This window comes from Scylla paramamosain, chromosome 22 (genome assembly GCF_035594125.1).
Source record: "Scylla paramamosain isolate STU-SP2022 chromosome 22, ASM3559412v1, whole genome shotgun sequence".
In the NCBI taxonomy this organism is placed as follows: domain Eukaryota; kingdom Metazoa; phylum Arthropoda; class Malacostraca; order Decapoda; family Portunidae; genus Scylla; species Scylla paramamosain.
In genome coordinates this window covers 14,637,339-14,652,429 of record NC_087172.1, presented here as the reverse complement: position 1 = coordinate 14,652,429, position 15,091 = coordinate 14,637,339, and the positions used below count along the sequence as shown (strand labels likewise).

Sequence of the window (15,091 nt, the reverse complement as noted above, 5' to 3'; positions counted from 1 at the left end):
ATCACTGAACTCATCCCACTTGTCGCCGGTCATCTTGTTCTTGGTGGACACCTCACGAGGGGAAGACATGTCGCCCCCGGAGTCCTTCCTCAGGGCATTCTCTGAGGCGGGCGACCTCTCAGAAATCGAGGTGCTCTTCTCGTGGTGTTTCTCGGCGCTCCTCTCGGCTTTCACTTTCTTGCGACTGCTGCCGTCCTTCATGGATTGCTTTTTGGAGGACATCTTGTGGAGGATGTTGTTCACAGTGTAAGAAGTGTCCAAGCTGTGGTCTCTGGCTATCCTCTTGATGAAATCCAGATCCTTGACACGACCAGGCTCTCTCAGGGGCTTCTTGTCCCCGGATGACACGATGGAGGGCAACCTTTCACACTCTGCCTCGTTGCTGTATCGGTTCTGTGAGCTTGTGTCCTTTGTCTGGTTTCTGTCAGAGGAGTCCTCCCTTCTGTGTTTCTCTGAATTTGACAGATCCTTCTTAATTCTCTTTTCCATGCTGGAGTCCTTACTTGATGGCTTCTCAGGACTGGTGTGGTGCTTGTCTGTGGTGTGCTCCTTGTGTTCCTTGCTCTTCTTGGTGCTATGGTCTTTGTTGGGCCTTGGTAGGTGGTGGTCCTGGCCTCCCTCAATGTCCACTTCCCTCTCAGGTTTACTCTCTCTGCAGCCTTCACTGCTGATGGTCTTGTGTGAGGCATCTTTGCTGTTTGGACGCTCCGAGGAGTTATCCCGGTGTGACTTTCTCTCCCCGTGAGGTTCCTTGCTGTGTTTCCTGTTCAGCCTTTCCTCAGACTTCTGTTTCTTGTCTGTTGAGTCGGTCTTACTCTGCTTCTTGTTGCTATTTGCAGACTCGTGTGTCTTTTTGTCAGGAGGCACATTTTTATTTGGCTTCTTTTCTGGACAGGTCTCTTTGCTAGACTTCCTCCCCTGGGCTGAGTCTTTATGGTGGTCACTAAACACCTCAGCCTTGCACTCAGATCCGGTCTCCCTCCCAGCTCTCTTCTCCGGTCCTGCACCCTTGCCTGACTTCTTATCAGGGGAGGAGTTTCTGACTGGCTTTTTCTCTGAACTCTTAACCTTGGCACTACAGTTTATGTATGGCATGTCTCTGTATGGCTTCTTGTCATCCACTGCTTCACTGTTCTGCTTACTGGCCTTGGGAGTGTCCTCTAGTCTGCTTTCATGGACATCTGCACCACCAAAAGTGTCTTCTGGGCTCTCCTTGATCTTCTTTTCCAGTGAAGAGTCCCTGTTTGACTTCCTGTCTGTGGATGAGTCCCTGGTGCTCCTCTTACTAATGTACGAACTTCTGCTTTGCTTTGGCTTATCAAAAATATCGTTTCTGGCACTTCTGTGAGAACTGTTCAGGTCTCTTTTGGATTTCTTTTCAAGGTGGTCTTTGGAATGATTATTTTCTAATTTACTTATTCCACTTGTTTCCTTGAGTGTGGCAGGCTGGTACTCCATGTCCCCAGATGACCTCCACTCACCACCCATGCCAGTACTGTTTTTCTTATCATGTACTTCCTCAATGGCTTTCTTTTCAGATGTCATTTCCTTTGATTTCTTTTCTGACACAGTTTTGGTTAGCGTGTCAGACAGCACATCATTCCTTGGGCACTTCTCCACAGACGATTCCTTCACATGTGCTCTGCTCGGCTGGTGTTCCATTGCTAAGTTCCTCTCCACCTCCAAGTCTTTGCTTCCCCTCTTCTCAACACAGCAATCACTACTCACATTCCTCCCGTTCATTACTTCCCTACTCGGCAAGTTTTCAAACAAAGAATCTCTGCAAAACTTTTGTTCAGTCACAACCTCCTTGCTAGCAGTCCTGTCAAGGGCACCGTCCCCTGTGAGTCCTCTCTGGGGCTCATTCTTACAACCTGCCTCCTCAAGAGAGTCTTTACACAGGTCATCACTCTGCACATCTTTCTGTTTTTCTGGCCAGGTGGGTGTTTCCTGCTTTGTCTTATTCTTATCATGAGTATTTATGTCCTTCACATCCTGAAGTACAGTCTCTGCCTGGAGCATTTTTGTGCACTGCCCTGCCGCACTGCTGGGCAAGTCAGTCTTACCAGACGGGCAGGCTTTATTGGACTGCCTGCCGCTGGCTTGGGGAGAGGCACTCGGGTACACCCTGTTGGCTTTGGGGGACTCGTACACTTTGCCAGGCCTGGCGGTGTCACTGGGGGACGCGTCGCCAGCCTTCCGCGACTCGCCAGCCAGCAGCAGAGTCCTGGGCTGCTCACCTGGCTTGAGAGTCTTGGTGCTGAACAGCAGACGGTCAAACTCACGGTTCAGCTCCAGCTCCTTCTCACGGCGGCGCTCCTCCAGCTCAGCCACAGACACGTTGGAGCCTCTGCTCTCCTCCCCCTTGTCCTCGTCCCACTTGGGCACCACCTCACACTTCCTCTCAGTGGGGGATGGGCTGCTCTGTCTGTATGGCTGGAAGGAGATCCCTTTCCCATCCTCCACCTTCAGGTTAGGGGGAGTGACACACGGCTTGGCTTCCACACTGGCAGTCTTGACCTTACCACCGCCCTCCTCTGACCCTCTGTCGTCTGGTCTGTGATCGTCTCCAGCACCAAGGTCCGCGGCACTCTTGTTCACACTACTGCTGTCTCTGGCACTCCCCTCCTTGGTGCAGGGGTGCAAGCTACTCTCTGGCACTTCACTTTTGGCTGGAGGGGTGAGCGGCCCCTTTGATAATGGCACTGGGAGTATTTGTTTCACTTCTTCAACCTTAGACAACTGTACACACTTATTATTTACAACTTCGCCCTTCTCCACGTCACTTCCCTCACTCGTGTCGTCGTCGCTGAAGATGCTCGACTTGCCACTGCTCTTCACTATCACCGCTGCCGCCGCCGTTGCCGGGGGCGGGGGCTTGGTGGTCTTACCAACCCCAAACCCAACGTTCATAATGGAATCCACGCTGGGGGACGTGAACGACTGCGACGGTGGCTTGTGTTTGTCCAGCATGTGAGGCACTGACGAGGAGTTCTTCAGCGAGGGGGATGCCACTCGCCCTCCTCCTGCTCCCCCGGGATTATAGGTGCCACTGCCATCACCCCGGGGGCCGCGCCGGTAGCCATCACTCAGGGTGAGCTTGGCGGCGGTGAGCTGAGGCTTCCTACGTGGCAGTGGCTTGTTCATGGGGCTGGAGTCTCCATCCTCGTACTCCTTCTTCCTCTCGTCGTCAGAGGCTGAGGAGCTGCTGTCGCTCCAGTCTGAGCTGTCCGACTCAGAGTCCTGGGGGGGCAGCAGGCAAGAATCAGCAGCTACTCTTGCTAAAGTCATTGTCAGAAGTGCTGCACTCACTTCCACTTTGCTTTTGTGTTTTCCGTCAGTCTTAAATCCCATGATCTGTTGACAATCTTCTTACAAAATCTGACTGCTGACAGATTCTATGAGCAAGCAGATCAAAGGCCTTAAGATGGAGGGCAATGCTAAATACAGCAGAAGGGAGAGCAGCACGTTAACTAACTTCTGACCATGACTGAACAACAATAAGAACTAGAGGGTATCTAAAAATTATAGATCTCTGAAGGAATACTGACATGAATGGTGGTCTTAAGGCAACTTAAGAATCTTATATGAAAGACTAATAAAATTTTTTATTTAATAATTAGCTAAAAAAAACAGAACTGAGAACAACAATGACATGAATTAAAGTCAAAGAAAAGTGGGATAGAATTTCTCAACAAATTAAAGCTCATAAATACAAAATAATTTATATCAAGTAAATACCAATAAAATATAAACATGAATATTTATAAGACCAGAATAAATGGAAAACAGGAAATCATAAATATCCTAAAAGAGAGAGAGAGAGAGAGAGAGAGAGAGAGAGAGAGAGAGAGAGAGAGAGAGAGAGAGAGAGAGAGAGAGAGAGAGAGAGAGAGAGAGAGAGAATGAAGTCACCACACATAAAAGTTATAGAGACAAAAGGAAAGCAAGAGAGAGAGAGCCAAGAAGAAACAAAAGATAAATAACGATACAGAGAGAAAAGGAAAGTAAGAAAGAATACAAAGACAGTAAAAGAGAAAGATAGACAAAGAAAAGGAAAGTAGAAGAAGACAGAGAAAGAAAAGGAAAGTAAGAGAAAATAAGACACTAAAAGAGAAAGGAAGAAAATATACACAGAGAGACAAAAGGCAGCCAAAACAAACGCACAGCACCAAGACCCACCTGACTCCCACTGTCTGACTTCGAGTTGGAGGGCGAGAGAGAGCGAGAGGCCGACCGCGACTTGATGCTGTCCCGGGACGCTGAGCGAGACCGGGAGCTGAGGCGAGAGTCTGAGTCACTCTCCGAACCATCCGTGTCTGACTCGTAAGCCTCGGACTCCTCCTCACCCTGCTCCTGGTCCTCCACACTGTCCCAATTCTCGTTGATTGTGACCAGCTGCCCCTTGGAGTGGTCAGGGGACGGAGAATCCTGCACGGGGGGAGAGAAATGGGTGGAGTTAGTTTTGTCTTTAATGGAGTCACGTAAAAGGGAAAGAGTAAATAAGGAATGGTGAAATGTGCCTAACTTGATCACCTCTGGAAAAGTTGGTGGATGAAGAATGTTGTACAGGGGGGAGAGACAATGGGGGATGTAGGAGTTAGTTCTTGTTCTTTAATAGGGAGGTTTTCCTTGGCCAGTGACCCTTTTACATATGAAATAAGTACTTTAGTGACAGTGAAGCTCTTACAACATGATGAATTCAATACTTAACCTAACACTTTGAGTCTTCCTATAAGAAACACTGGAGAATATTAAGTGATGACAAAAAGTAAGTCAAGGAACATTCTACACTCGTTTCCACAGTGTTTAGTGTTTTCCTCAACCTCATGTTTTTCCCCCTTGTAAGAGTTTTCCTGAACCTTATGGCAGTGTTTTCCCTAACCTTACAAGACTCCTCCCTCAACCTTAAGTCCTCTGGTGTGCCTAAGGAGACCATCACCAAATACAAGGACTAAAAATCAAAGAAAAATCCAAAACAGCAAAGACAACTGCGGCAGATTACATGACCTCTGACCCCTACTATACTTCCACTTCACCCTGCACCTTCAGAGACCACTACCTCCACCTGACACTTACTCTAATTGCCTGAATGTCCACCGTCGATGGCAGGTCCTGTGGCTCCTCTTCCTCTTCCTCCTCTTCATGAGTGGCGCCCCAGATGTGGTGGTGGTGGTGGTGGTGGGGGAGTGGAGGCGTCAGGTGGGGATGGTGGTGAGGCGGTGGGGAAGTGAGGTGATGGTGAGGCGGCGGGGGAGGTGAGGTCAGGTGGTGGTGATGATGGTGGGGTGGCGGCGGGGACGTCAAGTGGTGGTGGTGAGGATGGTGATGTGTGGAGTGGTGTGGAGAGGTGAGAGGAGCGACAAGAGGATGTGGCGGTGGAGGGGATATGGAGGCTAGAGAGGTGGGCGGTGGAGTGGGGGTGGTCGCTGGCACCACCACTGACGTCTGTGCCAGCTGCTTGGCCCCCTCCAGCGTCATGGGCTCGGCTAAGGTGGCACTCTCCTCTTCATCCTCACTCAACATCATATCCTGCACAACACAAACAGGAAAATAATGATGATGGTAATTTGACTTTGCCTGGAAGCACTGACACATCAATATAAAGACAATAACTAGAGAACCAAACTTAATAGTCAAGGAAATAAGAACACTGGGACTACTTCAGATTACCACTGCAAGTACAAGGCATCATCTTCACCAAACAGAGGTACACTATCAGTTTGCCAGACAAATCTACAACAAGCAGCAGCATGAAATTAAAGCTGTATTCATGTATCTACCAGTGATGCCCCCTTCCCCCAATACTTTCCTCTTGATGGCAGTTTTAACAGTGCTGTAAAGATCTCATCCCTTTTTTCCCTCCCCACAAACAACACTTGTCTCTCATGGACTAACAACAAACAACAAATCTTCAAAATTCTACAGTAAAATTAAATTGATGAAATATGCATTGCTTTGTAAATTAAGAAAAAATTACTTATACTAAAAAAAACATGCATGTACTCTCAACTCCTATTCCACTCTACAACCAGGATTTGATAATGTAATGGCTTTAAGGGTGACCAGTACACAGGTGAGTAACATTAACATGGACTCTGCCTGGCTCAGGAACACACTGCAAGGACACTCAGGCAGATCCCCACTGACTTACAACACACAGATCAATGTGCTGTTCATTGATGATTTTACTCTGACCTCATCCAGTTCAGGAAGACAAGGTGAACACTAAAGCTATCCTTGTGTCAGGGAGCTGGGAGGGTGAGACAATGAATTTACATCTGACTGCATTACCCCATGATAAAACAAGCCTCCCACACAATTAAGGACAGAAAACCAACAGAGAGGTGAGGGAAACCTTAGCACTTAAAAGCTGTGTGCAGGGGACAGTGCATACAATGCAATGCTGACAGAGAAAAAAGAGGGTGGGGTGCATCTACCCAAAGGGATCATCATCTTTAAGAGAGGGAGTAGAATACGAGAGAAGGATTCATGGAAGGATGGCATGACTGTGATATGCACGGTGTGTGTGTGTCTGCAAAGGACAGCTGGGGACTCATCTGTCATGCTCATTCATTTGTGAAATGACTGATGACTAAATACTGTATTAAAGATTATAAATAATAAAATAAAAAATAAATACAATTAATCAAATATGTAGGTCACAGAGTGCAAGAATGAGCTATGAATGTAAAACTGGTACATTATTTCATGTCAGAGGAAGCTGGTGTAATGGCAAAGCATAAATACACATTTAGACACATTAGCTTAGTATTTAAAGCAACAAATCTCTCACAAAGAGGCCACTGTGACAACCTGACCTAGACCACCAGCAGCACAGGGCCACACTCAGGCTCTGATGTCCACAGCACCATTGTAAGGTTACCCATCACCACCACTGCCATTAGCCTCTGGGATTCTACTAAAGGATCAAGATATCCCCCAACCTCCTCCACTAATCTGCCAGTTGGCAGTCTATTCCAGGCCACCCACACAACACCCACCTCATGTCTCCCCTAGTGTACCTGCCTTCCCCTGCCATGTCATCCCATACTGCACTCACTCACTACACCAGTATGGTTTTCATACATATATGTATGTGTTATTCAGACAGACTGGATGACTGCTATCATGAAGGTAAAGGTTCACTGGGTATACATACACAAATACCACTCAATTCAATACATGCAGTGTGTCATGTCTTGTAACTGTATCAAAGACTTGGAATGCATTAACGACACTTTCAGTGAATTCAGAGAACCACATCTGCAGCAAATTTAAGCAGGTAGCAAAGCCAGACCATCACAAAAGGCACACCTGTCAAAGGTAACAGCAGAACATCTGGCCTGAATAAGTAATGCTGAACATGTGCAAGACTCTATCTATAAACTTTACTTTTCACAAATCATCATGCACATTTCACAGGACACAGGCAGTGGATGCACAGACACTTCCACAACAAAGCATAAAACACCAAAGTCTTCAGTGCATTCCATCATGAACTATAAACACACAAGATATAAACAGACAGACAGACACATGCAAAAAAAGTAAGCATGAAAACTTTCCCATGAGACACCTCAGCCAGCCATGCATTCCTGTGCCTTCCCACCCAGCCCTGCATCACATGAGCCATGGGTAACGAGGGGCAGGTAGAAGTGACCCACCTGGTGATCAGCATATGATGCGTGGTAAGGATCTCTACTCTTGTCTGAAGAGGGCTGTGACATGGTGCTGTATGGACCTTTGTGCTCCATACGCCTGCACGAGATCACTTCATGATATAACTAATGACCATGATGCCTGTGAGGGAATAAACACTGCATGAGTAACTGTACACTTGACATATTCTTAATACATTACTTATACACCTTTATACATGACATGATTACTGTCTTTCCATACATGACAATGAATGAAACCTCACTACTACACTCTGGTATGCATGTCACAAGATTCCTAAGAGACGGTCATTCCCCACACACACACACACCCACACACACACACACACACACACACACACACACACACACACACACACAACCTTCATGAATGGCAGATCACTATGCACCACTGGTACACTCAATACAAGGTCCTTTCAAGATCACCACAAAACACCTCTACAGGTACATTTCCCTCAAAGTTCCTTCAGCACTGTCCTTTTCACCAAGACTGTCACTTATCATCATTCCCATCACTTGTGGGCTAATGCATCACACTTCAGTCTCTACACTCACAGCAAGGCATGGCAGTACAAGTGATAAAAACTACAATCTTCTAGTCTCCTTTGGGGATTTTCAAGATCCTACCAATAAGTCCATGATACTGCACTTCACTCCCAGGACTCTTTCCCCCACACACAACCTCTTCAAAACAACACTCAAGGCAACAAGTGGTGGTGGATAACCTAACCGCTGACCACCTGTCCATTACACACTCAAGCACACCTGAATGGAGGGAGCCACATGAGTGCTTGTGGTGTTGAGTGCTGGCCTGTGGTGTGACTAAGCAGCACAACCAACCATGCAAATGCTACACTCATTGATATACCATTACACCATCAGCCTCTATGATTCCACAGCAAGATGAAGGTCTTCCATGACTTTCTCCACCCTTCCACCTACCACCCTCTAGCCCTGCCACCTACCCATCCATTCCAAGCAACATTCACCAAACTTCTCAAGTCATCCCGCCATTACAAGTTTATGAGATGCACCAGGTGACTCAAACAGCAGTGTATTATGACAAAAAAGACCTGTTAAGCCTGCCTCCTAAGTCCAACACTCATAATAAATCAAATCCTACACTACCTGCCTCATGGCATATCAAATCTACATGTATAAGAATAACATGACACAAATCCTTCAGCACTCAAGCTTCAAGTAATGTGATGTGTATAGGGAAGCACTCTTGAAGCATTACTCTATCTTACATCACCAGCAACACCCTTAATGCAGGACAAAAGGCTCTTCCCCAACTTTCACTAATCTCCACCAGTTGTCTATTTATTCCAGGCCACTCAAGCAAAACTTCTTACTAAATTATAACTGGTAAGCTGCCTGGAATTACACTTACAAGAGGAAACAGCCAGCAAAGCAATACATCCACACATTACAGCACCCTGACAGTTTGTGGTGATGTAATGCAGGAACAAATGCAAACTTCCCAACTAAACAACTGAACTGAAGAGAAAGCAACAGGTTGGCAATAAGAGAAAATACAAAAATGAAGAAAAGAGCTTGAGAATTAGGAGGGATAGCAAAGATCAGGTTGGCAATAAGATAAAAGAAGAGAAAGAAGAAAAGAACTTGAGAATTTGGAAGGATAGCAAACATTCAAGAGGAGAAGGGAAGTGCTGTTGCAAAGATAGATTTCCAACATTCACCATAACCAGGTAGTCTCCTTGGGCCAACTCATCACTCACACCTATCTACCTACATCACTGACATCCATGTACTGATTATCTTTCCTCTCCAAGTGGTTCAATCCTACCCACCAGCAAGTCCATTCACCTGAGTAGCAACTTTTCCTTCTCTTCTCCTCTCTTCCACCATACTCCCCTCCCCTGGCTCCTGATCAGCTCCTCAGTGATACACAGAAACTATTGGTCTAATGAATGTCAAAAACTATTAACGTATCAATCTATTCATTTTGTTATAAGCATTGGATAAAATACTCCAAAAACTTGATACCCAGAATCTGCCATCACATTCAATGACATCCCCATAAGGAAATCTGCCAGTAAACACCCTGCTTTACTCTACAAATATAAATACAGACCATGACAACCCATCATGAGAACACTGGAAAATAAGGGAAGCTGCAAGAAGCCAACAGATCAACATGTAGCAGTCCCTATCTACCTATCATCCTCACCTATAAATTCGTCTATTTTTCCTTTACAGCTCCTTAATGACTCATACTGTGAACTGGGCAACTCCCAACACAAGTTTCAAGTGTCAAGTTTCAATGGTGTGTGTGTGTGTGTGTGTGTGTGTGTGTGTGTGTGTGTGTGTGTGTGTGTGTGTGTGTGTGTGTGTGTGTGTGTGTGTGTGTGTGTGTGTGTGTGAGAATGTCGAACACAAGGCTACACTGACAACTTCCACTGGATGGCTCCCTCCTCAAATTTCAAGTTTACACAACCAAGACACCCAACACAGCTGGACACTTACATCATAAAGCATCACAACAGGAAAGAAGTAACCCTCTATAACCAGCCACCAGCACCCTAACAACAGACTAACAACCATTCACAACCACCAACACCCCAAGATAACAGTAACAACCTTCCACAATCACCAGCAGAAAAGTATTAACCCTCCATAACCAAGCTAACCAACCATCCACTCACTACCCCACCACAACACTCACTGCTACAAGGGTTAATGAGGTGGTCATATTAGCAACAAGTGGCCAGTAAGGTTATGAAGTCTCCTACATGATATAACACTGAACAACCATTAAAACATATACTATACCTAACCTATACTGCTTTTGTCATTTACCTAGTCAGGAGCTGGTGTCATGTATGAGAGTTCTGCTGTAATATACATTGCAAATACTATAAGTAAAGAGTACAGAGCCTAGCCTATCATAAATATATCTGCTTTGCTTCTTATCATGTTTCTGTAGTGTATATATTGAACATTAGGTAATTATAATCTACCAGTATTAGGTAATTATGATCTATCAGTCTGTGGAGAATGTGGTGTGTTTATCTATCTGTGGTATACAAGACCTGAGTCAATACTGTCCACACATCACCTCCACTTTCATCCAGCTCTGAATCTTGGCCTGCTGCGGCTTCTTAATGAGGACGACTCAGGGTATTTTTTTTCATTAATACTTTTGGAACAGACAGAATTAGTTTTTTTCACTCAACATGTCTGGAATGCCACATACTACTGGGTAAAGAAACCTACTTTTGTGGAATTTAAAAAATAGGGTTCCTCTATGAGATTTACATACCCAGCACTGTTGCATCACAGCCTGACACGCATGCCAACACACGTGGCAGGAGTTGCAGAGCTTATGCATGTAAGATTCGCATTAGAAATAGCTTTTCTCTGTAAATTTTGTCATCTGCTATTCTTCTATCACTTGGGCCAGCTGACAGTCTCCTAAATTGCACATTTTTCAAAGATAAAACAAAAGTAAGTTCTATAGATATATCAACTAAGTTCCAATGGTATTTTTTTCAAAGCAATTAGGTAAAAAAATTAAGTCTGTGAAACAAGAAAAATATATGCTTTGTTTGAGTTTGCCCGACACATTCACCCAAATTTCACAAAACTCACAGAATACCAAACATTTACACCAACAAAAAACTTACAAGGATTTCAATGCCAAGTGACATACTTTATGCTCAGGAGGTACCCCCAGTCACCACCCCTTAACCCTATCACTGGTAACCGGCACACCTTTCCTTAATTACTAATAACTGAGATATCTTTTTGTAACATAAGGTAATGTAATGTACTGTAATGTAATGTAAGGCAAGTAATTTAAAGTTTGGGTAAGATATTAATGTAAGATAAGCTACAGTAAGGTATGACATGCAACACAACACAACACAAGACCCCTCCAACACCTTCCCTATCCTGACATGCCTCGCTCAAACTCACAGGTAAACCAAGTAATCCAAGACTTTCCAGGTGATAATATACCTGCCTGCAAGTCCCCTCCCCCCCCCCACACACACACACCATCACTGGAAATGCACACACCAACACACCAAATGCCACAAGGAAGTGCTAGCTAAACAACACCAACATTTACACCAATATTCTCAGTTAATTTCAGTCACCTATGAACACACACACCACCAGTAATAGTTTTTCAATGCAGCAACTTTAAAAACTGAGCACAACAGACCCGTGACATTAATTGCAGCTCAACACACTACAGGGCTCACCACCACAGCACCACACACAACACAGCACTCCTTCCAGAATAACCAGTTCACTTCAAAGGTCATCAATGTACAAGTTTCCAATGAATAGTTAGCAGTACGAACAATTACGACTCAACACACCACAGTAGCTCACAGCACAGCATCACACAGCACAACACTCCCTCCAGCACAGCCTTATCACTTCTAGTTCCTCCACTGTAAGTTTCCAGTCACCAGTCACCAATTTAAATCATTTCCACATATTACCTCGCATCACAGGTAAGCGAGATGCAACAGAACACCTCCGCCCAAGCCAAGCACACGGGGATCAGGGCCAGGTGAGGCGTGTGGGGGGCAGGAAATGCACCCTGAGGAACATTTGGTAGCTGGCTAATTCACACCACTCTTAGGTTTACCAGTTACTCAGGTAAAGCACAATGTTAGCATATCACAAACTGCCAGGAAGTCCCGTGCATCCCTGTGGTTCCCTTTGGCTCCCTGTGGTTCCCCCTCTCGGCGTGGGATGCAGTAACCGCCGCTCATCAGGAAACAGGGAGGAATAATCACTTCCGTGCCTCCGGGAAACCGTTTGTTTTGAAAGGAGAGTTGGTGATCCTGTCTTTGTTAGGTGACACTCTGCCTCTCCTCGCCCCTCCCGCCTCCTCCCGCTACCCACACCACCTCCAGCTATATGGATGGGCGCGAAGAGGGGCCATTGGTGATATTTATACGTCCGTGTTGAGGTGAACTTACTAAAATAGTCATGAAGAAGCGAAAGTCAATACCCAGCACGAAAACAAAATGGCGGTAAACTTAGAAAACGGGAATGCTGTGGTAGGATGTAAACATTTTCACTCCCCGCATGTTGGGTGCTTAATATGTATGTTTGCTGGGGGTTGTAACGTTGGAAAGTGCTCACTAAAAATAGCAGACTTGTTTTATCACCTCGTGCGGCGGTAACGAATGTCGGGCGCCAAATGTTAATTGTACTTTTGATTAGACTTAATTTACAAAAGTATGTAAATTAACCTTACACACGTTTCTGACATAAAATATCTAATACTTTTGATATATAATTGCTGTGGTGAATGTAACTGAAATATTTTCTTGACACATTACTTCAATTCTCATTAATTATTATGTTGTTTCGAGACGAGAGGACTAAAGATGCTCGCTTGCCCGCCAGCAGCAGACGGTCATGTTAGAGCACAACGGGTCCGGTTATGCCTTATTTGTATCTCATTTAACACACTTTAACATACTTATCCGCATTGTTTTTATCTTTCCTATGGATGTGAAGCACATAGAGCGTCATATATTGGCCAGCGACGTGATGACAACAAAGTTGGTGTGAAATAATGATAACCTAATTATTCATATAAACCGTTAGATTCTACATTTTGCATCACACTGAGTTTTGACGTCTTCATTGCTGCGATTTATGTTATGTTGAACTTTTTGCCATCTATTCTTCGCTCATTTTCGTCTGTTCTGTTCTGTTCTCTCTCTCTCTCTCTCTCTCTCTCTCTCTCTCTCTCTCAAGTTCTAGTCCGTTTTCTGACACAGACGAGAAACATTAAGCTTTCTACACATTGGCCGTGAGAAGCATAGGCTCACTAAAGCACAACACAAGTAATCGCACATCAGCATATAAACCACTGATGCTGTGACTGACCGTTCTGGCCAAATAACTTGTATTTATTTATTATTTATGACAGGCGCGCGCCACGATATGCACTCGGATACCTAGAGATCTGTTAACTGTCTTGCCAGTAACTGATAGCTAGGTGTGCAGCACATATATTTTCATGGGAGCACGCACCTGAAGCAATGGGAACGGTCGCGGGATGGCGTAGGTTGCAAGGGACGCGGTGGACCTAGGAGGCCTACGTGACGCGCCGCACTTATAGACCTCCTTGAGTTGCAATGACCGCCTGTTTGTTTATGCCCGACTGTTTGGTGCTAAAACGATACTGTTATTTTTATCATATTCCAGTATTTACTTGTGCATGTAACTTTAATTTTGCTGTTTGAGCCAACTTTTTTGCTTTTTACCTTATATATATATATATATATATATATATATATATATATATATATATACTTTTATTTTTAGTATAAGAAGCCTAGTGGACAGTGTAATACATAAAGAAAAGTCTTTTAAGGCTGGTGTGTGACAAACAAGATAAATAACAACAGCTATTTTTTTTTTCTAATAATACATACAAAAATACTCTCTCTCTCTCTCTCTCTCTCTCTCTCTCTCTCTCTCTCTCTCTCTCTCTCTCTCTCTCTCTCTGTGTCTGTGTATATATATATATATATATATATATATATATATATATATATATATATATATATATATATATATATATATATATATATATATATATATATATATATATATATATATATATATATATATAGATAGATAGATAGATAGATAGATAGAGAGAGAGAGAGAGAGAGAGAGAGAGAGAGAGAGAGAGAGAGAGAGAGAGAGAGAGAGAGAGAATCAAAGTGTATTTTTGTATGTATTTTTTAGAAGAAAAATAGCTGTTATTATTTATCTTAATTGTTTATCACACACCAACCTTATAAGACTTTTCTTTACGTATTACACTGTCCAGTAGGCTTCTTATACTAAAAATAAGAGTGTAAGAGTATAAAATTTAACCTGGCCCTGTATGTGTGTGGAATCCCTTCAGTCTCCACATGACATGACTCAGTGTAGAGCTACTCAGATGCTGATCATCTCATTGTATCACCTAAATCCCAGTCACTTGCATCAAAAAGATCAGTAAGGCAACACCAGTCTGCTATACACTACCGTATGTGCTTGTCCATGATTTAGTCAATCACATGCCTGGATGAAGTTACTGATCAAGCAACCCACCATTCAAGCAAAGCAAGCAGTGAGAATTACCTGTCAGTCAATGAAATCTATTCAAGTATTCTTTGATCATTCACTTTCTTCATCTACTCAGTGCATTTTTCCCCTTCCCAATAAAAGGAGTAATAACAATCAAAGTGAAAATATAAACATTATGCATTTCATAAAATGGGCAGAAAAGTCAATTATACACATACATAATTATGCTTTGTTCTTGCCAAACACACACACACACACACACACACAGTTCTTTTCTTATCATCATAAAAATAACAATAACAAAAGAAAAGAAGATTCTCATCAGT

At 44.0% G+C, this 15,091-nt stretch overlaps 1 protein-coding gene across 5 annotated transcripts in view; it reads right to left on the bottom strand.

Moving 5' to 3' along the window:
• Positions 1-12,731, bottom strand: part of LOC135111654 (protein split ends-like) — a 77,734-nt gene extending 65,003 nt beyond the window's left edge. For 3 of the 5 annotated variants that reach the window (XR_010273857.1, XR_010273858.1, XM_064025180.1), the window contains exons 1-5: positions 12,647-12,731; positions 7,668-7,803; positions 5,080-5,532; positions 4,183-4,431; positions 1-3,357 (exon numbers count right to left, since the gene is read on the bottom strand). The exon at positions 1-3,357 is cut by the window's left edge and continues 537 nt beyond it. Coding sequence is in view for 3 of the 5 variants with exons in the window: in XM_064025180.1 (XP_063881250.1) it covers positions 1-3,357; positions 4,183-4,431; positions 5,080-5,532; positions 7,668-7,757 (4,149 nt within the window). In the remaining 2 variants the exon portion in view is untranslated. Of the gene's footprint in view, positions 3,358-4,182; positions 4,432-5,079; positions 5,533-7,667; positions 7,804-12,160; positions 12,600-12,646 lie in introns of those variants that run through there. The other 2 variants (XM_064025182.1, XM_064025181.1) reach the window with 2 other exon arrangements.
• Between the last annotated feature and the right edge of the window lie 2,360 nt (positions 12,732-15,091).